The sequence below is a fragment of the Nelumbo lutea genome, chromosome 2 (genome assembly GCF_056320005.1).
Source record: "Nelumbo lutea isolate HS-2025 chromosome 2, American lotus-T2T, whole genome shotgun sequence".
Classification (NCBI taxonomy): Eukaryota; Viridiplantae; Streptophyta; class Magnoliopsida; order Proteales; family Nelumbonaceae; genus Nelumbo; species Nelumbo lutea.
In genome coordinates, this window is record NC_142685.1 from 13105886 (window position 1) to 13133868 (window position 27983).

The window sequence follows — 27983 nt, forward strand, 5'->3', positions numbered from 1 at the left end:
GAATAGATTGCTTGCACTAGAAATCGACGTACTAAAATTGCAAAGGTCCCACCATTAATATACAAAAACTGTTTCCGTTCTGGTTTTTATGATAAAATATCCCTGCTTCGACTGCTGGACCTGGAATCAAACAATTAATTAATCCATTTTTCCCGACTCTTTTCTTACGTATTTATACGTGTGCCTGATGCAATCTTGCATATTTGGCTTTTACCCATACCTGAATCTTGCAAACAATCAATCAACGTATCATGTTCACACTCGACCCAGTTTTGTTTTGATGGAAAGCCTGAAGGCTCTGGGTACATAAAATTATAAATATATGGTAGAAACAAGACGTAGAAATCAGGCTAAAAACACCATTCCTAAGTAAACACACCAGTGTTCTGTACTGTTACCAATATGTAGTGTTTGTGGCAGTACTGATTTCCATTCATTGTCTATATCAGATCCAGAACTACTCATCATAACTTGGATCAAAACATCTTTCTGTGTCTGTGGCTCTTGTGCGTATGAATGACGCCATCTTCAGTTCTCGGCGTTTACATACACAGCTGCAACGACCAAGCAACCTTAATTCAATGCTCCGCCCTAGCAATATAAAAATAAAGAAAGCAACCTTCAGATCTTCAATGCTCCAGGGTGGTGGCAGACGCGAGACCACATTTTAATTTCACAACCACAATTCGTCCTGCCTATTAATCACTGGTTTATATCACTCTCCCTTCCTTACATTCGCATTTATCTTGAAAACCCATCAGCTCTTCAAGTTGTCAGATAAAAATTTCTTACTTGAAGCAAACAGTGCTACCCAAACATTATGTCTCCTTCCATTCTTCAGTGGCTAAGCTTGGTGGGTATTATTTGGCTTCAATCAATCAATGGAACAAACTCTGATTTCTCAGCCTACTCATCCCAGCTCAAGCATCTCCTCTCCATCTCCCAAGTGCAATTGAACAACCTCGCCTTTGCCTCTGATGCCGGAAAACTCTTTGGTTGGTTCTCCGGCGTTGGGGCAGTTCATCTACCCCTATGGTTGGTTCTTATGATTGGTTCAGTTCTCGGGTTGATTGGCTATGGTGTGCAATATCTCTTCCTTGTGAACCAAATCTCCTCTCTTTCATACTGGCAACTCTTTGTACTTTGTGTTCTAGCTGGAAATAGCATCTGCTGGATCAACACTGTTTGTTACATGGTAACCATTCGAAACTTCCCATCTGATCGCCAGGTTGCGGTGGGGCTATCAACCAGCTACGTTGGATTAAGTGCAAAGATCTACAACGACATTGTAGATTGTGTTTCGCCTTCTCCGCCCGTCAAAAGAGCCAAAGCTTATCTCCTACTTAACTCAATTGTACCCATGATAGCTTCAGTTATAACCGCTCCGCTGGTTAGGGAGATCGAGTTGGGAAAAGCAATAGAAATGAAAGGGGGGTTCATGGCGATGTTTGTTATAACGACAGCAACTGGTATTTACGCTGTGCTTGGTAGTACGGATTCCATTTCAACAAGTTTCTCATCGTCAATTCATGCAATTGCGATGGGGATTCTCTTAGCTGCTCCAATAGGGATCCCCATCTTCACAGGTTTCAAAGAAAGTTTGGAGGGTAAATGGTGGAATAAAAGGGAGAATAGGATATACAATCTCAGTGTGGATGATCAGGTTGGAATTGAAGAGAGAGTGGAGATTGAGGTGAAGGAAGGAGAAGTTGTCGAGGAAGATAGCCAGTTGATCAGAGTGAAGGAAGAGATCGGGGCGAAGTTGATGATAAGGAGGGTGGACTTTTGGTTATATTTCTTTGTTTATCTGTTTGGTGCAACACTTGGGTTAGTATTTTTGAACAACCTGGGTCAAATAGCAGAGTCCCGTGGATACTCTAAGACTTCTTCTCTGGTCTCCTTGTCGTCTTCCTTCGGTTTCTTTGGGCGTCTCATCCCATCAATTTTGAATTATTTTTTCTCCAAGTAAGTTCTCTCCATCCGAGTATCAATTTTCAATATGAAAAATTAATCAGTCAAAAGCTTGATTTCCTGGGTTTACCTCTATTAATTTATATCTCAAATATATCTGCTTCTTCCTATTTTATTGAAGGAAATACATCAGTAAGATAACCGTTACACCCTTTTTTTGTCTGTCACCTGGCTTGGCCTGTTAAAAGGTAAAATGTATAGAGAATCTATTTTAGGGCTGAAAAGTGAAAAAAAGGGATGGGCTACCCTTGAGGATGATTGGAATTTCTTCTTTTTTTTTCTTTTTCTTTTTACTGGTAATTGGATCGAATATGGATCACCCTATCCGATCCAATATATATAATATATGAGAATTTATATAAAATTCCTTTATCTATGTAAAATTTATGGTGAATATATTGGTAAATTAAGTATTTTATTTTTTATTTTTTATTTTGGCATATGTATTCGTAAATTTGGGTTAAAATGTTGTATATATACTAAAGAGTCATAGGTTCAAACCTCATAGGAGTTGTTTTCAATTTATTTTATTTATGATATATAATATTAAAGTCATTTTTAGTTCATTTTATTAATGGTATAATATTTTGACATTTTAATTTAATTTATTAATCACATTCAATATCTGAATTATATCCCATTTCGATTTGAATCCAATCTAAATCTGATAGATAGGATTTGATTAAAATCTGAATAGCAATGAATCAATCAGATTTGGATCTAGGCAAGGCAGGGAGGGATTAGAGGCATATGTGACTCAATCCCACCCGTTTGTTTTTTCATCTCTTCCCATCAAACCACTCTGTTGCGCTATACTAAAATCAAGAAATCAAAGCCTTCTATGTTAGATGAAGTCAGAGATGTAATTATGGGGCCACACAGCAATACATCAAAGGCTATGATTCATGGTTTTAGCCTTGCGTTATAATCACCTAGTGGTAAAAGTGAACTCTGTTTTCCAATGAGACAAGAGTTCTACATTGAAAGACATTTTCCTTAGGCAAATGCTAGTATTTGAAAAACACTTTTAACTTTTTTACCAGAAAGAATTGTGACCGCATAACTCCTATGGAGACAATAAATGAACGCGGGTGCAGATTTTGCATTATTTTTTTGAAGCAAAATTTGCACTATTGGGCAAATGTGACAAACAAATGTAAAAAATTACGAAGGCCCACAAATCTAACTTAGATACAAAATTCTCACCCTGAATTTATACAGAAAATCATGGTTTTGGAAACTGGATTAGATTGGATGGTTGGACCAATTGACCCAGGAACCTATCATGGTTCTGGATCCGGTTTTGGACCCCAAAACTGACCAGGATTCGGACTGGATGCATGATTGGACCGTTTGACCCAAGAACCAGTGATCAAAATGGTTCTGTTTCTTCTTAGTTTTTAAAGTTATGCTTATGCAGCAAATACCTGAAGCTTAGTGAAAAAAAAAATAATTAAGAGACTCTTAATGAGTTCTATGGTTTTCAAAACCAGATCAGACCGGACTGGAAAAACCGGATCCGATTTATCCCAGAACCATTATTTCCCCAAAAACTGTTGATTTGGTCGGTAAACCGCTGATTCAGGTGGTCAAATCGTTCGAATCATTCAATGGTTTGACTAGTTTTTATTTTTTTTGTCAGAAAGAGCCATCCATTCGATTTGAATAATGGACAGTTTGACCTGAGAACCGGACCCCTGACCGGTTCGGTTTTAAAAACCTTGATGAGCTCTATCCAAAAGCATGTAAGGCGTAAAAATAGTGCATTTAATTTGACGCATGCATCGAATGGATATGTGCAATTAAACAGTCATTGGCTGCAACTATTCTTCCCCCTAGAACTCTAGAAGAGGTCAAATTCATCAACTTGAGTAATGCTTCTGAAGTGGGAATTTGAGGTTATTACCTAAGTTGAATTAACTCGTTCTTTTTTTCCAGGAGTAGGTACATGGTCTCAAGACCAGCATCGTTAGCAATATTAATGGTCCCAATGGCAGGGGCCTTCTTTCTGCTTCTCAACAGAACCAACCTCTCCCTCTACATCAGCACTGCTGTAATTGGAGTTTGCGCTAGTGCAATTACCTCCATCGCTGTCTCTACGACTAGTGAACTGTTTGGGACCAAGAATTTTAGTGTGAACCATAACATCTTGGTTGCTAATATTCCCATAGGCTCCTTTCTTTTTGGCTACCTGGCAGCACTTCTTTACCAAAGAGAAGGAGATGGACAGGGGAGATGCATGGGGACTGAATGTTACAGAAAGTCTTTCATCATTTGGGGCTCCGTTTGCACTGTTGGAACGATTCTAGCTTTCCTCCTCCATGTTAGGACTCGCAAATTTTACTCGCAGATGATGGCATCATGAGAAGAAAACTGATGATCAATTTTGTGCACCGCTTATTACTGTAGTAGAAGGTGCAACACCGAAAGGAATGTTACTTAGAACCAGTACGTAGTACTCGACTAGTCCAACAAGTGAGATGTGAACGCGGAATGCCAACCGTGGTCTGCCATTATATATATAGCTTAATGCGCATGCATGTAGAGGAGACTGGAGAGTAGTACCTACTCAAATGATCGGTGCAGTCACAGAGCAGCAGCACTGTTCACTGGATGCTATATAAGCCACACAAAAGCACATTTATTTTGCCTAGCGACTGTTTACTTTTTATAAGAGATATTTTTCAGCTACCACTCTTAATGGAGCAAAATGTCCATATATGTTGTAAGGAATAAGGATGTTATGCGGGGCTCATTCAAAAGAATGATGATTACCCGCAAAATGCTGCAGGTAACTTGTTGTGTCGGTTTATAACATTTAAGATAATAAAAATTAGCTTTATTAAGTTAGTTAGATGGATTTTGACCATTCCAACTGGGTAAATCGCTGGTTCAACTGAAATTAAAACAAAGGAAAAAGAAAAAGACCCGAGGCTTTTTCAGGTCCATCCACTAGTTCTCGATCAGAATATTGCTTTTAAGCATACAACCAGAACTAAAAGAGGGTAGGTGTATCTGCTTTGAGGAAGAATAGGTGGTATTTATGACAAAGCAAAATTCTGTGCCCCATTTGAGGGTTTTTGCCAAGTATAAGGTTTTTCTTTTCCAATCTTTTCAGGAATGCAACTTAATGAAAAATTTTGAGCCCAAAGTTTCTCTATAATTTCTATTTTAAATCTCATTTTTGTTGACAATTTAACACACACATATATATAATATTTTTCTGACCTATTATTCTTTCTTTTATTTATATTTTTTTCCTATTTCCTTGTGGGGATAGTGTAAGGGGGGAAAGGATTAAAGAAGAAGAATGCAAGTTCAAATGACTCACCACTTTGTACAAAGATTCCAGTACTCCACCACTCCATAGAGACCATTCTCGGGTAATAAGCTAATAACCCTTTCGTTTCATAATGTTACCTTTTCCAAGGTCAACAAAATGACTATGATAACTAAGCTGGACTAGAGGGGACCTTAGTGATCTCTCTCTCTCTCTCTCACACACACACACACACATATTTTTCAATCCTTTTTGCTCTCAATAAATTAGATAGATTGGGTGAGGTTAATTAAGGGCTAATCCATGACCAACTCTAAATATGGACTTTATCCTAATCCTGAATCGATGCTAAAAACCTAAATTTTATAACCAAAACCTAACTTGTGTTCAATTCTAAATATAGACCTTACCTTCGACCAAATCTAAATAGGAACCTTAGCCTAAACCAAAATTGATGACGAAAACCTAAATTTTCTAACCAAAACTTAACTTGTGCCCAACTCTAAATATGGACCTTACCTTAAACCAAAATTGATGACAAAAAACTTAAAATTTCCAACCAAATTCTAACTTTTGCCCTACTCTAAATATGAACTTTAGCCTAAACCAAAATTGATGACAAAAACCTAAATTTTCTAACCGAAACCTAACTTTTGCCCAATTTTAAATATGAACTTTAGCTTAAATCCAAATTGACTCAAAAAAGCCTAAACTTTCAGACCAAAACCTAACTTTTATTCAACTTTAAATATGAACTTTAGGTTAAATCCAACTTGAGGCAAAAAACCTAAATGTTCGAACCAAAACTTAACTTTTATTAAGCCCATGCGTTGCATGGGTTTTATTGCTACTTTATAATGTTTCAGAAAAAAATTGCCTTTAAACTTACAATTATTGACATACATACAACATTTATATGATATTTATACATAAAAATAAGAAGTTAATTCTGATTTGGGGTGGTCAAGGCCTCAGTCGTAATCCAACCTTAAACTAGGTTCATACTTTCCAACCCTAATTTCTAACACGTAGTGGTTATGTTTAAATCTAACTTTCTGTAGTGGATTATGAATTTTATTCTATCTTTATCTAATAAAGTAGGGGTGTTAATTAGATGGGTTGAGTTAAGTTAAGGGCCAACCTAAATATAAACCCTTGCTTGGACCCAAATTAATGTCAAAATCAAAATTTGCTCGCCGATACATGGGGTTAACTGATTTTCTTCTTATATAAAAGTCTAAAGAAACCATTTCTCCTTTTCATGGGCCATTACATTTTTTTTCTATTTTCTATTAATTCAATATATATTTGTTTCATGGATTCTTTTAACTCAACAATAAAGTATAGTGATAAAGCACTTAACATGAGCCTTTGATTATTTTCATCAGTTCAATTTTGAAATTGTTTTTTAACTTAGTTATTGATCTTATGTGTTAATCACATTTTTTTTTGGCTTTATAGGGCTACAGTGAGGGGTAATCCATCCCCTAAACCCTTAACCCCCCAACCTTAGTGGTAGTGGGATTTGATCCCAAGTCTTTGCTACAACTAGCCAAAGAATCTATCAACTAAGCCACCATAGTTGGTCTCATGGAAAAAAAAATTATTATTTTTTATTATTTTATATGTAATAACTAGAAATATATAATAACTTTGATGAACCAATATTACTTAATTTCCCCCTTAAAAATATATTTTAAAAAGCAGTTTGTGCATCTAAACTATTAATGTAATATGAAGAAGTGGTTTTTGGGGTAATATCTAATTCAATCCAATCCATTTAGAACCTTGTATGGATTGTGGTACTAATACCACAAAGCATTATAAGCTATAAATGTTGCATACGATGTGAGTAAATATCACAGAACACCTCAAATGTACGCTATTCTGGGGTATCACATGTACGGCCAACAACTTGTAATTTGAAAAAGGTTTTTATAATGTAGAGAGCTGTTCAAAGATAAAATAGTTAATTTCTTCTATCATTAGAGTCGGTCATTGTTTTTTGTGGTAGTAAAATCTTGAGCTGACAAATGTGAGAATCTAGTGGCTAAGATTCAATAAGTAGTTTTTAGTGATTATGCATTTTCCAATGTCCATAAATAAAATATTTAACGGAATCAGTTTTTGTAGAGGTTTTGAAACTCCGAGATTAAAAATTCATTCGATCTGTTGGTCATTTTCAATTTTCCTCTATCACAATCTCTCCGTCGGCATCGTATATCAGAATTCAGAATTAAGCGTCGTAATGTGTCGGTGGTTGCTATTGTACCGGCTAACTGCACAGTTTTTTGGTATTTGATGTCATTTTCTGTTGTCAAATTTGTCCTTTAATAAGCCTTATTGTACCGGCTAACTGCACATCTTTAAATTGCACAGACCTTTAGCTAACCTCTGAACAATAGATGCATTTAATACATGAGAGTCGAGAGTGGAGATCACTCTGGAATGTCGTTGCACCAAAACTGAAATTCTTGAGCTAATCAACGCTGTCAAACTATGTATTCTAACCGTGACGCAAGGCAAATTCAGTGTCTCGTCTCAGTGCACGTAGAACTTGTAACTTGGCTTGAGTTGGGTGCGGCTGGGGTGGATACGGTGGGTTGGAATAAACTGAACGAGTATAATTTACTTGATTTTTTAGGAATTTGAGAATCCGACCAGAGGCAGTAAACCAACTACTAAAGTTGTAGATATGTTGGAAAATAGCTTCACACTCATGTGTAGGGCAAAGCACAAGCCTCATCACAAGTCCAGAGTCATCTACAACTGTTGGATCTGTAGGGCGAAGCCCAAACTCATGAGAAGTTAGTCAAACCCAGTAGTTGGCCCAACCAAAGTTATATCCACCCATGTAATGGCATTTATGTTTTTTTTTTTTCCTGATAATTTTCTCTTATAAGATCAATGGTACGATGGTGGTGTAGGTTGGGCAAAGCTAGGTTGGGTTGAGATCAACATTGACCCCAACCCGAGTTGTAGAAGCCCCAATTTTAACCCTAACCTAATCCAATGAAGGGTCAGGTTGGTTTGCAAGTTTGGGCTGATGTCAGGTTAGCCCAACTTCTTCACATTTTTTTTTTTTGCAATAAAATTTGTTCTCACTTCTTAAGTTGAGGATTAGCGTGTTAAAGTTGATCAGCTATGGGGCGTTAGTGTATATATGGACAAGGTTTTGGTGCTTTAAGGCTATGTTTGGTTTGAAGGAAAATGCAGGGAAAGGAAAAGAAACTTTTACAAACCTTGTAAAGGTTTCCTTACTTTTCCTTCAAACCAAACATAATGTAAGAATATACTCACTCATATTGCCTTAAAATATTTTAGCCCTTAAAATTGTTGATGTCAAACAAACACACACACACATATACATACATGCATGTTGTTATTTATATAATTTGAATAGATATTTTAAGTTTGGACTAGATTGGGTTGCTCAAGACTCAGTCCTTAACCAAACAGAAATTTGACCTTCAATCTAATAAATCCCAACCTAGAGTCTGTAATTTGTTTTGCAGTCAGAATCAGAATCGGAATGATCTATTGCCATAATCTGTTTGGTTAAGACAGGAATCGAATCTGGAATGGGATTCTATTCCCAAGAAAGGGCCATTCCCTCCAGATCTCCTATCCACAAGAATCCTATCCTCACCTACTCATCCCAATGTACAGCTGTGAATGTCCCGTGGGTAAGAGATCCAAGCTTCCTCAAAAGCGGGGGAATGCCATTCCAACAGAAATGGGTATGAGGTTCTGATTCTGCCCAACAAAATATTTTGAATTGGAGTGATCTATTCCAAACCCCTATTCCTGTGAACCAAACAGGCGCCCAATTTTTTGTATGTTGGATTTGGCCGAATACAGCCCAACTTGCACCTACACGGTATGGCAGTGCCTAAGATATATCTGTGCTACATTAGGAGAATTGCTAGGAATGCCTAGAGTCCAGTTTTCTACCCACAAGGGGCTACCAGCATTGCTTCCAACTGAGATATGTGGCTATAGATTATGTTGGAAGCAATGTTCATAGTATCTTTTACAAACAATTATATTTTTTACATTTTTTTCTTTTAAGTAGAAGCCATTGGAAGAAAAGGTTTCCGGACAAGTCTGGATCTGCTGACGACAGTACATTGCTGTTCATGTTCGTCCAGCCGCATGTTGGGAATAGGGGCGTCAATGGAAATGGATTTGATGCAATCCAATTCGGTCCAATATGAATCCATTACAGATGGATCAGGCCCAATTCAATTTAATATTCTGGACCATTTTGGACCAGTCCAATTCAATGTTTAGATCATCCAATCTGTTTAAATTGGTTTTAATTTAGATTGGTTCTAACTCAAATCTAGACCATTGATGATACCTGTATACTTATCTCCTGCCAATGGATCATATATCGGTTCAATCCAACCCAATCCAATATAAATCTATTACGGATGGACCAGATTCAATCCAATCCAATAAATATTTTGAATCATTTTTAAGTCTGGACTAATCCAATTCAATGTCTCTTATTGATTCATCCAATCCGTCCAAACTGAATACCGGTCCAATGACACCCGTAATTGGGGATGTTGCTGATGTTTCCAAATCTGTTTCTTGGGGATGGTTTACATTTTACAAACATAATGCAAAATCTATTTGCTTAAGCGAAAAACTGAACTTTACCATGCGTACAGATTTGAAACATTCAAGGCTCAACACAACTTTACCATGTGTACAGATGGGGTTGTCAACGAGTTGAGCTACCCAATTGGTCCAGCTTGGCTCAATCTTGGGAACCTTGGTTAGGTTCTTGAGCTAGTCGGAGTCCGGATCTCCTGTCCATACAAACTCTGCCCACGTCTACCCACATAACATTATAACCACACATGGAGAACATCTCATCCTTTTATATAATATTATGCAGGGGAGATGTTCCCAATTCACCAAGGTATTGTATTGTGGGTAGACGTGGACTAAGTTATGCTCATATGTCAAACAGTCAAAGTTTTCATAAGCCTGAACTCTTACCTTCTGTGTTTGCGATCATGTGTCATTCCATTACTGGGCTTATTCAAGCCTAAATTTTTAAGTCTGCAAAACCCTCAATTAATTGACAGCCCACAACCCACAGTGGAATAATATTAGGGGGTTCGAATGGATCGGGTCATGATCCAAATTCAATCCGAAAGATCCAACCGATTATACCCAGAAATATTTACATAGAATTCACATGTATTCACTTGTATATATAGGTTAAAATCGTTAATAATGTTGGCGAGGAATGGACACACTGGGCAGTCTGCGAATTCTTCAGTCAGCCAGTCAGCGGTAGATAGTTATCGTTACAACTTAATTAAAAAGGTTTTGTGTGTTGAAGGCAACCCGAAACTTATGTTTAACTGTTTGGGTGGACAAATGGAGCCGCCTTAGAACATTCCGATTCTGCTGGACCATCATTAAGGAAATGAAGACTTTCGACGGACTCCCTTTCTCATACTCTTGGTCGTGGAGCAGGTAACAAAATTGGCAGATCTCGTAGTCAAACCCAGCACAAGAGGCCATTGTGATCTTACTTAGTTTGGTTCTGTTCTTGGAGACCTAGAGAGGCTTCTCATTCACGATGCTTGGAGTGGGCCGTCCCCGCTTTTTATGGCTGTGTCTTTGTTCTTTTTTTTCCTTTTATTTTTCTTATCCAAATAATAATAATAATAATAATAATAATAAAGACTTGGTTTCAAAACTTCTGGGTATGAGCTCCTGGAAAGTTGAAACTTATTTAGTTAAAATGCCCGAAAAAGTTTGAAATATGATCCAAATTTGAGTAGGGGTGTCAATTGGATTGGATTTGGTCCAATCCGATCCAGTCCAATGTGAGTCCATTACAAATGGATAAGGTCTAATTCAATTTAATGAATATTTTGGATTATTTTGGATTGATCCAATTTAATGTCTGGACTGTCTGATCTGTTCAATTTTATTTTAATTTAGATTAGTTCTAATCCAAACTTGGTTCATTGACACCTATATTCTTATCTTCTATCAATGGGCCAAATATTGGATCAATCCAACCCAATCCAATATAAATTCTTATGGATGGACCAGATCCAATCCAATCCAATAAATACTTTATACCATTAAGTTTGAACTGGTCCAATTCAATATGTCTTATTGATCCATCCAATCCGTCTAGTTTATTTTGATTTGGATGGGGTCCAATCCAAAACCGTTCCATTGACACCCCTAAATTTCACTAGCTGGATTTAAATTTGAATCCTGAACTCCTGAATGTATAATCAATTCGAATATGGCCCATCAATCTGACCCTGACCAGTTGATAAAGCCCTATTGTAGATTTTGTATTTTTTATACTAGGACCGGAAGGGAAAAAAATCAGAAGTGGAGCATTCAACTCATATAAAAGAAAATTGAAGAAAACATTTACAAGTAAACATTCTTTTCTTTTTCTGAACTTTGCTCTAAATTAGCAGTCAAACCAGGGTGTATTATAAATTTTTACATTATGTTACACCAAAATTTCAACCGTTAAATATGTCAACAATTTATTTATTTTTATTGATTCATATTTCAGTAAATGTATTTATTACTTATTAAACACTTTAATAATGTTAAAAGTTATAAGTGTAACTAAGATATCAATGTAACGTGTGATTATGAATTATGTTGCAGCAGTTCCAGTTTCCATAGAATGCAATTTAGAATTTGCCCTAAAATTAAATTAATAGTTCTACATAAGATTTAATTTGTAACCCAACCTGTTGAGTGTTGAACCAACATGTTAACATCCTTATCATAAATGAATTAATGTCATCCTTTTGAGAAAAAGTGAAAGGAAAATAAAAACAGTGATCTGTCAATTTATGAATGAAAAAGTTCAATAAATAAAGTATTATTTATTAAAATTTATGAGTGGATTTTGATTGGTCAAAAATCTTTCTATACCATATCTTCCCCGATCATAGATTTATTAAAATTTATGGTATAGTCTTTCTATACCATATTTAGAATGATAAGAATTCTCAATGAACAAGCTGGTCAACTTATAATAACTCAAGTAGGATTACTTGACTTGTTCAGTCAAATCAATTTATTCTAACTTCCTACGTTGGCAGTGTTGACATGGGAAAAATGCTATTTGACCTTAAAATTTGAGAAATATAAGAAAAATGTAAAAAAGCTAAACAAATCATAGAGTGAGTAATCTCAACCGAATGTTTTTTTAGCAAATTGACCAGTACTGCAGTGAAGAGTATTCAGTGAGAGCAGAATCGGAACAAAGAATTCAGCTCCCGAGTGTGGCACGGCTAAGGGTCTTACCGGTTTTGGATTGGACCCATCCAAATTCAATAAAATCTATCGAATTGGATCAGTTTCAATTTAATGATTCAAAGTATTTATTAGATTGAATTGGACCTGATGCACTCATAATAGATTTATATTGGATTGTTCATCAATAAAAGATATATAAGAACACAGGCCAATAAATCAGATTTGAGTTAGGATCAATATTAAAACCAATTTGAACAATGTGGATGGTCTAGACAGTAAATTAAATTGGACCTAGTGGATTGGATTGGACTAAATCCCGTGCAATTGACACCCCTAGACACGGCTACTTTAAAATCCCGTGCAAGGAATACTGTTGGTGTGAATTTTGGTCATCTCTTTTGGTGGGGTCAGGTTATAAGTTATAAGTAGGAAAAAAAAAAAAAAAAGGCTAGGGAAGGAATGCTGGTTAATCGGCCATGAGTGAGTGAGTGAGGGTGCATATGGGTCTCAACCTTTTCAATGGAAATGCAGACAGGTTCCTGTTTTTAGTCAAAGCATTAATCATTTAGGTTTGTTGAGAAAGGCCATCGTGGGTGGCTGCGTCCAGTTGTCAAGTTTGTTCAGTAGCACATCATTGGGGGCAAAACGTTGGCTTGGCTGGCGAATAGACATCTCAGTTGCTATCATCAGCTCTTGCGAAATGCCTTCTTTTCAAAGCAGGAGATAGGGTGCTGATACCGAGTATGACGGGTATCCTATCCTTCATCCTTTCACTCTGTCTGGTATCCTCCTATCCTTTATCCCTTTCACTCTGTTTCATTTTGTAGCACTCCGCCTCGGCCGTTGCCTTCATCATGCCCATGCTTATGCCCACAAGCAAAGCAAAGGCAACCTCGCTCAGAGCTCAGACGACCTCTCTATTATAGCATTATATATAAATAGTGGTCATGTGACTCGTCCTTTGGCTCTCTGTTGTTTCATTTGTAGCGTTCTCCGCCTCGACCGTGGCTTCATGCCCATGCCCACAAGCAAGGCAATCTCAGCCTCTCTCTCTCTCTCTCTCTCTAGCTATTAATGTTGGCAGTTGGCACGGGGACGACTCACGTATATAAATTCCAAAGCCCTCTTACGTCCCATAATCAATCATATAATTACGGTGCATGGAGATGGGAATGGGGGGTTTGAACTTTGAAGAAGCCACGGCCCACGAATTCACCACAATCTCAACCTTTCATACGATACGCTTACCATATCCAAACTCACAATACAACAGTAGTTGACGATTCCTTGCATCTGAAAGGTCTTGCTTTGTGCTATCATGTGGTCAAGTCTTTGGATTCTGGTGGTATCCCACATTTGGGGTTGGAAAGAAGGGACAAGTAAACACGTGTCCTGATGTATGTTCGAGATGTTTTCTTAAAATTATTTTCCTTCAATAATTCCAGCCTAGCCCGTGATCTCAATGTTTGTCTCAATCATCATCGATCAGTGCGGTACAGCGCACACCCGACCCGAATATATGACAGCCCTACTGCTTGTTACAGGCTGAGCCTCTCCTCGATCGATGCTATTGCTATGTCTAGAACGTTAAGTAGTTAATTGCATACCCGCCTCATCATATGCATTGTCTCGATCGACCTGTTCATATATCTTAATATGTGTAAGCATATATACTTAATCCATATTTTAAGACCCATTAATACCCATGGAAAAAGAAGAATAATTTACTGCTTTATAAATTAATTGTTTGTTCTTGGATAATAATTAATACCAGTTCTCATCGATCTGCTAGATGGGTTAATAGCAGTTCCATAACAAACTAGAGAATGTAAGTGTGCACCAACGGAGAAGCTAGCTAGCTATTTTGTGTTAAAGAGATCATATGATGATCTATTTAATTTTCATTAATTAATTTATATTTTACAAAGTGTACTTTAACGTTTCATATGACATACTTATCCATCAACACTTCAACACCATTAAAGATGTTGATTGTTACAATATCATTTTATTACCACCAGTTTATATATCTTTCAAACAGTTGATGCACCATAGGTTTGCGTTTGCCATGTTGAAAATCGAGTAACTTTCTCTCGAAATTCTTTCAGAAATAGTGGGAACTCCATTCACTTTTCATTTGATCGATCGATCGTTGTTGCTGAAATTAAACAAAAAAAAAAAAAAAATTGAATATATGATGGATAATTAGTTAATGTAATGGTAAATTCGCAATAGCAGGGTAGATCTAGATTTAGTGATTAATTAGGATGTGGCTTTGTTTGTCATATATATAGGCTAAAGCAGAAGTATAGTTGGATAATGATGAAGAAGACAGGAAATCATAGCTGTCAGGACTATGAGGGTTTCGTAAACGCATGGGTAGCCTTCAATTCCCAGCGTACAAAAAAACACGCTTGTAATAGCAAATCATCAGCTACTTGCTACTTGTAAACATCACTCCATCACAAAATTGTAAGCCTCTCAATAACTAGTGGAAACTAGAAACTCCCCTTTTTCTTTTCTTTTTTGCTTTCTTCCTCTCCTCTTATTTTCTCTTTAATTAATCCTTATTTTTTTTAAACTTTAATTATTATATATTGATAGGGCCTCTGTGCATTTCGAAAGTTACATCTCTCTCCATCATCAACTAATTGAACTCATTTAATACAGTTTTACTTTGTTTTTCAACTTCAAATCCAATTTGTCCCCTTTCAGCAAAGCCAACATTGCTTATTGGTACTTGGATGGAGCTATGAAAGGCATGCATACACCCAGCCAAACTTGTTGTCTTTGGTGTTTTATCTTATCCCTCTAGATTCTTTTAAATTTGCCCACAAGACATATATTTCTCTCTCTCTCTCTCCATGCAGAAACAAGCCACACTTATCACTCAACTTTAAACTTTAATTAATTTTGTTTTCTTTGACACATTTGCATGTGAATGTACTTTCCCAGAGTGAAACTCACGTGACCTTTGTTAGTAAGTCACAAGAGTACTCCTATAACAAAAATAGTTTTTATTATGTAAGAAGAAAAGGGAAATAACAAAGACATGGACAGAATAAGAAATTCAACTTAATTCAATATGATAATAATGTTAACAAACTTCAATGTTGATAATTTTGGTAACAGCTACTAGTATATATGAGCCTGTGGTAATTTTGCTTTTCAGCACTGTTCATGATTTATCGATCGAGAGTCTCTTCTTTTGGGAATCCAATTAAAGCCAAAGCTGTGTTGTCTTTGCTACCTAGCTTGTCTTCTTACTTGTAACATGTAAGGCCTCACGAGAACCATTCCAAATTTAGATAGCTAGGGAATACTAATTTTTCCCTTGTTTTTTTTTTTCGTTTAGTTTCTTCACATATTAAAACAATTTTTTTTTTGGTAAGAAAGAAAGAAATAAAGAGGTCCACATAAAAACGCGTACAGGTCATCAAAGAGTTACATGGATGACATTTATACTATTTTTGTTACTATATATATAGAGAGAGAGAGCGCGCGCGCGGGCAATATATTCCTATTCCTATTCCTATTTAGCTTTCCGACTGTAATATCGGGGGTATGGAAAAATCATTATATCTATCGTACAATATAATTCTCTATGTAGCTTTTCATTAGGATACATGTGAAGAGAACAATCAAATCGGCAAAGAGAATCATCCCAACCTCCCTCCTGTTTGCAACTACCGAACCCAAATATGGAATAGTTTTGTAATAATAATAATAATATTATTAGGCTGTAGATATTGATATTCTCTCTATTTGTTTTAATTTATACCTGCAGGAGCCAAAGGGACGACGGGGGACCCATATCTGTTTTGTGTATCAATCAAAGTGCATGCATGGATCAATAACACTGACTACTTCATTAATTAGTTTGCCTGTTTGCTTTTGTCATTGTTCTTAATTTTCCACATATAGAATTTTCTAGCTAACTAGTTGTCCTAAATTCTAAAGATAATATAGGTGACTGACTGCGGGTGTCTCAAAATTAATATTATATATACAAGCTTAATTAGAAAAAAATGCGTTTTTATTTTTATTTTTACTTTTATGAATTGTACTCCTTAGTTGATCATTTCAGTACTGCCTATCACTTCATGGCTATTTAACCTTGTTAGTTTGTAGGGAAAATTTTGGATATGCTCTGAAATAAACTGAGATTTCGTTTGGCTCATGGGAACGAGATTGCAATTGGACCAATCATTTGGTTGGGCAGAACGGGACTCTTGATTTCATTTTTGGTGGAATCATATTTCTCCATTCGAGGGAATGACCCATTCTGACCTTTTTCCTTGGGAATGAGAATCTCATTTTTGTCAGAAAAAAAAAAGGACAAATAACTTAAAACCCCCAAACACTATTTTTCTTTATCCAACAGTAATTCTCTTAATTCGGAATTGTGCATATCTTATGAAATCCAATTCCAATTACCGTTTGAAGTAAACATGCATGCATGTAAAGGGAATAAGCGATTCCAATTTTAATTCCAGTGGATTCCAGCATTGATTCTGATGTAACCGTTTTTTGTCACGTATCATTTATTTTTTGGCTATGTACATCGTCATCTCGTCTGCTCCCAAGTGGCCGACGACTCAGGGGCTGAAGTGGAGCCCCCTAGCGTAGTGCAACCTAGTTGCTCCCTGCAGGAGGTGATCTAGCAAACAGCAACGACGGGAACTGAACCGACTACTTCCTATTGGAGATGATCTGCTCATCTCTGTAGACAGTGGAAACTGAGGAACCTGCACAAACTGAACCAGAGAACCTGGGGGTGTTTACCCGACGGGGCCACTCCGACAGCTAAGTCAACACTTAGTAGCGAGTTGAAAATGATATTAGAGAATGGGAGAGCTAGACAGCAGGGGTTACCCTCCTTTCCATCATCCCTTCACCCCTGGGGGTGAAGTCTTTATATACCGGAGTTCTCATGGGTTTGGTGGAGCAGTTCCTGGATTCCCGCTGTGATGGGACCTGCTTTCGTGTTAGGTGGGGGTAATGCCACCAACTGGTAAGGTTGCCCATCTCCGCCTGAATCGGGGAGTGGGTGAGCTAATATAGCCGTTACAAGTCACAATCCCATAAAATGCAGGGTACGGTGGTGAGCTCTTCGGGGTTGTCACGTGGTGGTCGAGCTGCCTGTGAGTGCTGCATGGTGACGAACTGCCTAGTGGCGAGCTGCCTAATGGCGAGCTGCCTGTGAGTGCTGCATGGTGGCGAACTGCCTGTGCAGTGCCGAGTTGTCTAAGTTGCCAGGTTATAAGAGGGTGAGCTGCTTGTGGCGAACTGCCTGTGGTGAGCTGCTTGTAAGTGGAAAGCTGCCTGTAAGTGGCGATCCGCCCTCATCATTTACCCCAACTCCCGAGTTGAAAGTAACTCGTCTAAGGGACTATATTTCTCCTTTTGGCCTGTAATTCGACGAACTCGTAGGTACTGATTCGGTTTCTTAGGCTCTGGGAGCTGTTTGGAAGCGAGCTACCCGTGAGGCGCCGAGGTCTCTACTAGTTTGGTACTTTAGCCCTTAGGCTTTGGGAGCGACTTGTAGTCCACTCTCCTAAACGTTGACCATGCTGAAGAGGCGACTGGGTCTCATGCAGTATTGTGGCCCTTAGGTTTCAGGGAGCGACTCGTAGTCCACTCTTGAACTTTGCCCATGCTGAAGAGGCGAATGGGTCTTATGTAGTAGTACAACCCTTAGGCTTCGAGGACTGACTCGTAGTCCACTCCTGAACTTTTCCCATGCTGAAGAGGTGAATGGGTCTTATGCAGTAGTACAACCCTTAGGCTTTGGGAGCGACTCATAGTCCACTCTTGAACTTTTCCCATGCCGAAGAGGTGAATGGGTCTTATACAGGTGTCGATGTCAATTGTTAGCTTGGCCTTTGGTCTTCTAGGGGTGAGGAAGTCTTTTATCAGTTTGTCAGTTCGCGCCTGGGCTAGACCGTCGGGTCGGCGCCCGCGCTAGGTTGCGCCAGGTTGGCGCATGTGCCAGGCTTCTAGGCTGCACACAGGCCGCGCCAGGCCACCGGGTGGGCGCCTTAGAGCTACTTTGTTAGCTCCCTGCATAGTCTTTGAGTTCATAAAAAAAATGGAAACTATAAAGAGAGAACTTTAGTTTCTAAAGAGTGAGGACTTAGCTTTCTGGGAGAAGAGGACTTAGTTTTTTGAAGGATGAAAACTCAACTCTTTATAGGATGAGAACTTAGCTTTTTGTAGCGTGTTCCCACAGACAGTGCCAACTGATGTAACCGTTTTTTGTCATGTATCATGTTTTTTGGCTAAGTACCTCGTCATCTCATCTGCTCCCGAGTGGCTGACGATTCAGGGGCTGAAGTGGAGCTCCCTAGTGTAGTGCAACCCAGCTGCTCCCTGCAGGAGGTGATCCGGCTACTAGCAACGACAGGAACTGAACCGACTACTTTCTGCTGGAGATGATATGCTCATCTCTGATGGCGGGAACTAAGGGACCTGCACGAACTGAATCAGAGAACCTGTGGGTGTTTACCCGGTGAGGTCACTCCGACGGTTAAGTCAACACTTGGTAGCAAGGTGAAAATGATATTAGAGAATGGGAGAGCTAGAGAGTAGGGTTTACCCTCCTTTCCATCATCCCTTCGCCCCTGGGGGGTGAAGTCTTTATATACTGGAGTCCTCGTGGGTTTGGTGGAGTAGTTCCTGGATTCTCGCTGTGATGGGACCTGCTTTCGTGTTACGTGGGGATAATGCCACCAACTGGTAAGGTTGCCCATCTCCGCCTGAATCGGGGAGTGGGTGAACTAATATAGTTGTTACAAGTCACAATCCCATAAAATGCGGGGTATAGTGGTGAGTTCCTCGGGATTGTCACGCGGTGGTCGAGCTGCCTGTGAGTGCTGCATGGTGGCGAACTGCCTAATGGTGAGCTGCCTATGCAGTGCCGAGTTGTCTAAGTTACCAGGCTATAAGAGGGTGATCTGCTTGTGGCAAGCTGCCTGTGGCGAGCTGCCCGTGGCGAACTGCCTGTGGTGTGTTGCATGATGGCGAGTTGCCTGTGGCATGTTGCATGATGGCGAGCTGCCTAGTGAAGAGCTACTTGTGGCGAGCTGCCTGTGGCAAACTGCCTGTAGCTACCTATAAGTGGCGAGCTGCCTGTAAGTGATGAGCTGCCTGTGGCGAATTGCCTATAGCTGCCTATAAGTGGCGAGCTCGAGTTATCTAGCTATCAAGAGGCTACACTTAGTTGACATGAGGTGCCAAGTGTCATGTCATTGGAGTACCAAATCCGCCCTCATCAGATTCTAATCGCAAACCAAAGAGAGACTCTGAATAGATGATTTCCAATGTCGTTCAAGCAAATGATGAACTAGTATCACTGCACTTAGATGTCTCGTGAAGTCGAAGCATAATCTATCAAAGAACATTCAGCCTTATCTATTTATTTTGCATTTTTTTTGTCTTGTTCATAATATCAGCACGTTGATAAGCATCAAGTCACCTCAATCCACAATAAAATGAAAATTCAATGATTTTGATTTATCAAATCACACTGTTTAAAGTTGTTTGATTTCCTTACGGAGCTCCCCCCCCCCCCCCCCAAAAAAAAAAAAAAAAAAAAAATTAACTCCAATTTTCAAAGAATTAACCACCTCAAGTAACTGCACCAATTAACCAAGTAGAACTGTTCAAGTATTCATTTCCTGAATAACAGTGATGTTTAACGGCAAAAAAAAAAAAAAAAAAAGAGGAGTAGAACTCTCCAAATAAATTAAGACAAATCATAGAGCATTTATAATAAAAGTTGTCTGACATAGCTTGTAACATGATGCAACCTTTTGTGATTAAGAAAATAATTAACTCTAGATGTTGGATGCCACCTAATATCTTGAATGATACAAAGAAATGGAAGAGTGAGGTATTATCTAAACCGGCAAGGCAGTTTGTGTATGGCATATCTCGTTATGGAATTTTAAGATTTTGATATTGATTTGATTGACCCATTGGAGGTATTTAATATTGATCAACTGCTAGATGAAACAAGTGATAAAGAAATAGAAGAAGCATTGGGGCGGGGGGTAGAAAACCCAAAGCCCGTAGATCCTAAAAAAAGAGTCTAGGACGAGCAACATATGAAGTAGAGCAACAGACAAGGTAGGAGCAGGGTGTGTATATGGGTGGATTGTTGCGTTGTAATGATTAAAGGGGCACACATGTGAATGGGTGGGTACATGGTTTGTCCGTGTGGAATGGAGACAACGCTGCTGGAAGCAATAGCCAACGGCTACACAGATTTCGCAGTTGAAATTGTGACAATTGACCACATCTACATCTCGCGAGAGATCATTTACGTACATTTCTTGTCCTGCAATTTTTATTTTTTAACACTAGTACTCTTTCCCACATATATTATTTTTTTTATCATTTTATGAAAATAACTCAAACAGGAGCTGACCTTTCCCAGTTTAACTTGGGCTGATTCATCAACTAGCTAGCTTGGTTTAAGACATGAATGTAATTAGAGAGAGAATGTGGATGTATGGTTACTTTCTGTGCAAATTTTCTTTCTTTCTGTCAGCTTCACAAGGCAACATCCACAATGCAAACTTCGTCAAGCACTGAGCATCAATCAACTCGTCAACTGCAAGGCCAAAGAGGGCGGACAGGCCGGGGTGAGCAAGGAAGGAATTCACATCACATGGGTCTCATTCTCATTAACTTATGTATCATGAACCGTGAACCACTTAATCTGATATTCATGGCCAACCCGGTCTAGCTCCGATATGGTTGGACGTGCCTAGCTAGCTTGGACCATTAAAGCAAAAGGAAGGGTTTTCTTGCTCTAATTGTAATTGGGACTACAGACAGAATAAGTCAGATGGGTTATGGTCAACTGATAAAGTAATCGGCTAATGGGTGGTGATGTTATTTGATTCATGTTTTTATTTTAACCATATTATTAGCAAGTCCAGATCATCAGATGGTCAGCATGTGCAGCCCAGCCCAGTATGCATGGACTTATGGAGGATTAAGGATTTAGGGCTGTATGGATGTCCTTGCTGGACCACTGTATAACGTTATGGGCCATCTAAGCTTTACCTTAACGAGCTTTTTACCCATGGAAATATATGATTAGGGTTGTCGAGATCATGGGCCAGCTTTGTGTAGTAGTCCAAATGGATGCACATGTGAACCAGGTGTACGTCACAGAATCCATGCATGTTCATCATTCCATATCATTTCCCACTAGACCTTGAGATTATTTCTCTTATACATGACTCCCTGGTACAGTTTCTTGGAAATATTAATTAGGTATATCAACTCTTTCAACTAAAATTCATCATTCCATATCATTTCCCACTAGACCTTGAGATTATTTCTCTTATTAAAACCCCATAGGTCTCTCACCCTTCTCAGGAAGATATAGTTACGTTGGAAAATCATCACTGGAAATTTATTTTAACAGAAGCAGTCCTTCATAGTAGCTCGATTCAACATATATGTAACTTTGCATTAAGTAGAAAAGAACTCAAATTGGAAAAAGTAGACATCTTTTGAATTGTGAAATTTGATTAATCTGTAGAACAAAACATGCCTATATGTAACTAATTGTCTGTGCCCTGTGGTTTACAACATATTTAACCATTGAGATTTCCAGCTCCTAGCTAGTTTTCAAGTAAAGATATATCTATATGTTTAACCAAAAAAAAAAAGAAGTAAAGAGCTATATGTCAGGCAGTTGAAAGTTATAAAAATAAAATAAACAAGAGAGAAGTGCAAGAAATATGCCTGTCAATGGTCTGGGTCTACCTGACAGATCTGAACCAATCCAATCCTATTAGTTAGCTACGGTGTAGGTCTGCATTTTTAGCCTGGATCAGTTTTGCCTGTTCTGATCCGAGCAAGACCTGAACTGGTGTTGTATATTAGCACATAATCACAAAGATATTCAAACCTTTTATTTATGTTTTTCCATGGTTTATCTGTAATATAACTTCAAGATGATATGAGATGCCCGAAATTTATGGAGAATAATTTAAGAAAGAGAGAAAAGAGAAGAAATGCCAGGTTTTGTTGTCAAATTACCAGGTTGAAAGTCTGTCAATTAAAGTTGGGGACTTATTGCTGGGTCAGATACGGTAAACCTGAATAATGGAGTGTGTTTAGGGTCTATCCTTTTTTTTTTTTTTTTTTCTATCCTTTTGGGACCGGATCTACCCCAATGTAGCCAAGACCTGGTCCATTGACAGGCCTAAGAGGAAGGCAGAATTCACATGCAAAGACAGCTTCTTGGTTTAACTAGTGTATGAGTATCTGTAATTCTGTACAGCGAAAATACACTTTGTTTTCTATTTTTGCTAGGTTCAATGGTTAGCACACGAAGGTGATGATATATCATCACTGCAGACAGATAGAACCTAGACTAGTTCTAAGTTAAGATAATTCGCATGTTATTAAAGTGGAGATGTATGATTCTTAATCTCTAGCTAGCTAGCTAGCTAGCTAATAATCTGATATATGTAAGGAACAATATTAGCAAACAGTGTTTGGAATTCTCTCATCGCAAGCACTTTTTTGTCCAACCAGATGCAACTGTTTCTAAAAAAAAAATGCAGCCCTTTTAGAACCCTGATTTTGAAACATTCTCAACAGAAAGTGATGCACCAGTCTACATATAAAGGTTTAGATTTATGTGTTAGTAGGTCCCATTAGACAAAGTGGTCTAACCTAGCGCTTTACAGATTGAATTTTTTTTGACCTTTTTCTTCTCCCTCACTTCATTTTGCCTCTAACATTTTCTTTCTATTTCTTTCAAAGAGTCGCTAGCTAAGGGAAATACTGAATTTATCCCCCTCTCTCTCTCTCTCAGACTCTCAGTCTTTCATGAGTCATGAGAAACTGGGGAATGGTGGGGGTGCGAGAAATTGGAGTAGATGGCACGTGTGAGGAGGAAGAGGAGAGAGAGAAGGTGAGGACAAAAAAGGTGACGGGTGACGGCCAGCGCGAGCTAGCAAGCGAGTGAGAGAGAGTCGACCCCCGTGAGGAGTGTTTGGAGGCATTCACAACTAAACATCCTTTGACGCTTCCTTCGCAGCTTTCGATGGCGCCCCGATCACGAGCAGATTCCTCCGCGTTAGCCCCACTCCATCTTTCTCTCTCCTCAACCCCTCTCTTTCCCTTTCCCATGCAAGACGCTATTCTCCTACCCTCCCACCCAAACTTACCAAAATGTCTTCATTGCCCCTCCCTCTTATTATTTCCTCCAATTATGATATTCACAAATGGGCTTCACAATGTTAGTAAAATGTTTTTATTAAATTAAATACCATTTTCTTCCTATTAATTTAACATTAATGTTATTATATATATATATATATATAATTAGTTGTAGTGGAAGTGGATACTTAATTACTTAAATGATACTTGGAGATAACGAAAAACAATAAGATATTGGTAATGCCACCATTATACTTGATCGCTTCTCTTTCATATTACCTGTACGAACTTTTAAATAATACATTTAATTAAAGAAAACCCTGATTTATTGGTTCCATTCTTGGCCAAGAGATGTTGCCTTATTTATTTTTATATTCATATATTTTCCCTTTATGACAAGCTAGAGAAATCACGGGTTCTAATGCATGCAAAACCAGATACTGTACTTTTTGCCTATAATTTTTTAGTATTTTCTTTTCAGGAATTCAATGACTTTATTTTAATTTTCTTTTAAAGGAAGGAATTTTTTTTTTTTCTTTTCTTGAACCATGGAACATTATCCTATCTGCAATATTAGCGATGTTCTCAAACAATTATATTAATTAATCGCACTACTTCTATATATGGAAAAAAGTCATTTAATAAGTTGCACTGTAAAGCAATTAAATCTTAAGTGCCGTTTGTTAATCAACCTTAATGACTTTCTCTCTTCATCTAATACAATACTTAATCAAGGAATTGGTATGATTGCTGGTGGATTATATCTAAATGGGTTAGCTTAACTATCTTATTAGTTTCACAATATGACTTGCTGTTATACGTTAATCGAATTTCCTCAACACCATGACTTCCAAAGTAATATATATGGGAGAGAAAATTAAGAGAAGATAATTCATGAACTGGGTCCATTTCATATTTATATACAGCTGTAGATGCTACAAGACAAAGGGCAATATGGTAATTTGATCCACATAAATTATATATTTTGTTATGAAAAGCTGAGGCACTCATGTGGGAAGCAAACAGGTGATCACATAGATTTGAGGGTTCATCCTCCCTATTTAAAAGAGCCCGAAGCTTTTCAGAGAGGAGAGGGCGAGCAGGCAAGCATCATGGTCTCGAGGGAGCACAAAAGAGCAGTTTTATATGAGAAGCTGCAATTACTTCGTTCTGTTACAAACTCTCGCGCAGTAATTCTCTTATATTTCTGAAGCCCTTGCTTTTACTGTCTTTCTTCTATTACTTTTCTTTAATTAGCTGTGTATTCATTCCATGGGTATCAATCCCTCTTTCATTTTGTTTTTCTCTAACTTTTTCTTTCTTTCTTTAATATATATCTATTAACATCTAAACTGGTTTTTCTTGAACCAAACTCTTATTTGCAGACCTCCATTAAACTGTCTTCTTTTCCACTATACAATAATTCTATACTCTCTCTCTCTCTCTCTCTCAAAACTGATTCTTTCTCCATCTTATTTTCTTTCATTCTTCTTTTGCAAAATATATGAGATACGATATATATAAACACATAATATATATCATCCTGTCTCTAAATTGTTTGGTTCTCTATTCATACTGTCTTGTCTAAGACAATCTTTATGCTATAAGTCTGAAAATATAAATTCCAGCTGTTTTTTAATCTATTTTGAGAATCCTCACAAAGGAAGATATAAAAATAATCTCTAGCTCTATATTTATTTATAATGGAAAAGAAGAGAAACACATCCAAGCTATTGGTGCAACGGTTATCTAATATCCTATTCTCTTTGTGTGGCAGCTAAACAAAACTTCAATTATAGTGGATGCATCCAAGTATATAGAAGAGTTGAAGGAAAAGGTAGAAAAACTTAATCAAGATATTGCGGCTGCACAGAACTCATCAAATGATCAAACTCCATTACCAGTGGTATATTCCAACCTTCTCTCCCTCTCTCTCTCTTTTTTTTTTCTTTATCTAATTCTACTTTAATTAATTTCCATTGATGAATTCTCGTTTTTTTGGGTTTGTGATTTATCAGTGAAGTGACAAAATCTGTATTGCCAATCCATTCTTCAGCAGGTCACAGTAGAAACCATAGAAAAGGGTTTCTTAATTAATGTGTTTTCAGAGAAGAGTTGCCCCGGTTTGCTTGTCTCTATATTGGAAGCCTTTGAGGAACTGGGTCTGAACGTGCTCGATGCTAGGGTTTCTTGTACTGACAGTTTTCGTCTAGAAGCAGTTGGAGGAGAAGTAAGAATGTAAACCAGTCTCTCAATTTTCATATTTACACAACTTATTTCCATTTATTCTCTCTCTCTCTCTCTCTCTCTCTCTCTCTAACATACTTGTTCTAAATTAAGCATCACAGAAAACTTGAATAATTTTGGTAGGCCTCTAGTACGAGCATGTGTGTTCAAACAAATGTCACGTGCTTGTGCATACATTTTTAATGGCGTTCCAACCACACAATATGTATTTTTGTGATTCTTAGAGGTGGGGACAAAAAATAATGGGTGATTAGTGTCAAGACAGATTTTCATGGACCATGTTTGCAATTGGATGAGTTCCAATCCCATCCCCATATATATGCTACCCTACGTGCAGCAAATGCACCCAATATGTTTGCTTATATGTATATATGTATACATTTCTAATAATTGCATATATGCATCCCTACATGCACCCCCTGAACGCATGCATTTATGTTTGGTTTATTAATTTCTCAATGTAATGCCATTGAACCAAAACTTATATTAACTCATTTTTCAGGGTCAAGGGCAAGTTGAAAGCATTGATGCTCAAGTGGTGAAACAAGCAGTTTTGCAAGCCATCAAGAACTGGAGTGAAAGTAATGATCAACAAGAACAATAGAGAACAAAGATCTCTTTTGTTATATTTCCTTTGCTTCTGTTTTACCTAATTTTCTGGGTTTCTTTCCCCTTTGAGGAGAGTTGTCTAATCAAGCAAAATATTAATCTTCTGCGTGATTAAGTTACCCATGGTTCTTTTGGTGCAAATTTTACAATTGAAGTCCGGGACAGCATAATGGAAGTGATTTATATATATAGACAGTAATAAAATCAATATGAGATTCCTTCTAAACATTGATGACTATATATACAGTTAGTTAGTTAGTTATATAGACAGGACCAATTAAGCAACTGTATCAGTTTTTACCTTGTGCATTGGCGCCAGAACTTTTGTCTCCTTTGGCCATATTGGGGGCCGCTAAAAATGATATATATATATGACCTTCAATGTAATATACATGGATTCTTTAGCAATTGGGCTTCAATGCATTGTCATTTAATTAATTTGATCGTACAACTAGAAAGATTTATTTTGTGAAGCCCACTTTCTTCTATCTGCTTCATTTATTTGTGCCCTAAGGATTTTATTAATGGAAGAAATAAAAAAAAAGGGGGGAGATGATGAAATAAGGATTGGCGCGGGGGGTTAGGAGTTTGGGAGAGGTTGCCCATGCTGTGTAGCCCCGGGCGTTACCAAAAATATCCATCTGGCACCTTAATTTGTGTGTCGGCCTTTTATTGGTGCTTGTTACGATAATTTGTACCCTCGTGATTTTCTAATTAATCAAATTCCTCTACTTTATTACCAAAAAGTGGCCACCCTTTGGTTAGAATTCATCAGGCATGCCAGCATTGATTAGATTTTACCATTACACCAATATCGACAATTGCAGTATCTATCTCTTTACATAGATGAGCACCTTAGGAGTTCTGTGCTATGACAACTAAGGCCTTATTTGGCTAAAATACTTTTTTATAGAATCACTTCTTTTTCCTTTTTGGTATTACATAATACACATTGATGGTTCACGGTGCACATGAGGTTCACTAACGGAGTCCAGATTTCTTACTCACTTTCTCTATGGTGCCCTACGCATAATACACTGCAGGAACACATCTTACAATACAAAATGGGAATGTGTGGTTGGAATTCGAGGTGGGTAGAGTGTGGGCAGGAAATCGGGTTTGCCACTGATCGAAGAACCTGCAGTTACATATATAGGCTTAATTTTTTTTTTGGTAGAACGTAGGCTTAATCCTGCACCCCCATTTTCAGAGATTGATACTCGGTCAAGCACCCATGGAATCACTATTTGAAGGGTGAGTTTCACTGGCTAAAGGTCAAAAAAGAAAAAAAAAAAGGGAATTAGCTCCAATGATTTTCATATATTAAAACTTAAAAATGATTCCTAAAACCACAAAATTCACCAGAATTAATTCTAAAAAAACATGTCAAAAGCATTCGAATTTTCTTGAA

General features: G+C 37.8%; 2 protein-coding genes across 3 annotated transcripts; both read left to right on the plus strand.

Annotated features, from left to right (window-relative positions):
* Positions 1-346: 346 nt before the first annotated feature.
* On the plus strand, positions 347-4825 carry LOC148868647 (Major facilitator superfamily protein). Its single transcript, XM_088967855.1, has 2 exons — positions 347-1965; positions 3910-4825. The coding sequence occupies exons 1-2, from the start codon at positions 821-823 to the stop codon at positions 4334-4336; spliced, it is 1572 nt and encodes a 523-aa protein (XP_088823981.1). The 5' UTR covers positions 347-820; the 3' UTR covers positions 4337-4825.
* A 19902-nt stretch (positions 4826-24727) lies between these two features.
* On the plus strand, positions 24728-26798 carry LOC148868648 (transcription factor bHLH61-like). Of its 2 annotated transcripts, none has more exons than XM_088971850.1 (4): positions 24728-24906; positions 25494-25622; positions 25776-25946; positions 26466-26798. In XM_088971850.1, exons 1-4 carry the CDS (start codon positions 24829-24831, stop codon positions 26565-26567), a joined length of 480 nt encoding a protein of 159 aa, XP_088827976.1. In that variant the 5' UTR covers positions 24728-24828; the 3' UTR covers positions 26568-26798. The 2 variants fall into 2 exon arrangements, with proteins under 2 accessions (XP_088827976.1, XP_088827975.1); XM_088971849.1 differs by having other exon boundaries at positions 24730-24906; positions 25773-25946.
* The last annotated feature ends 1185 nt before the right edge of the window (positions 26799-27983 follow it).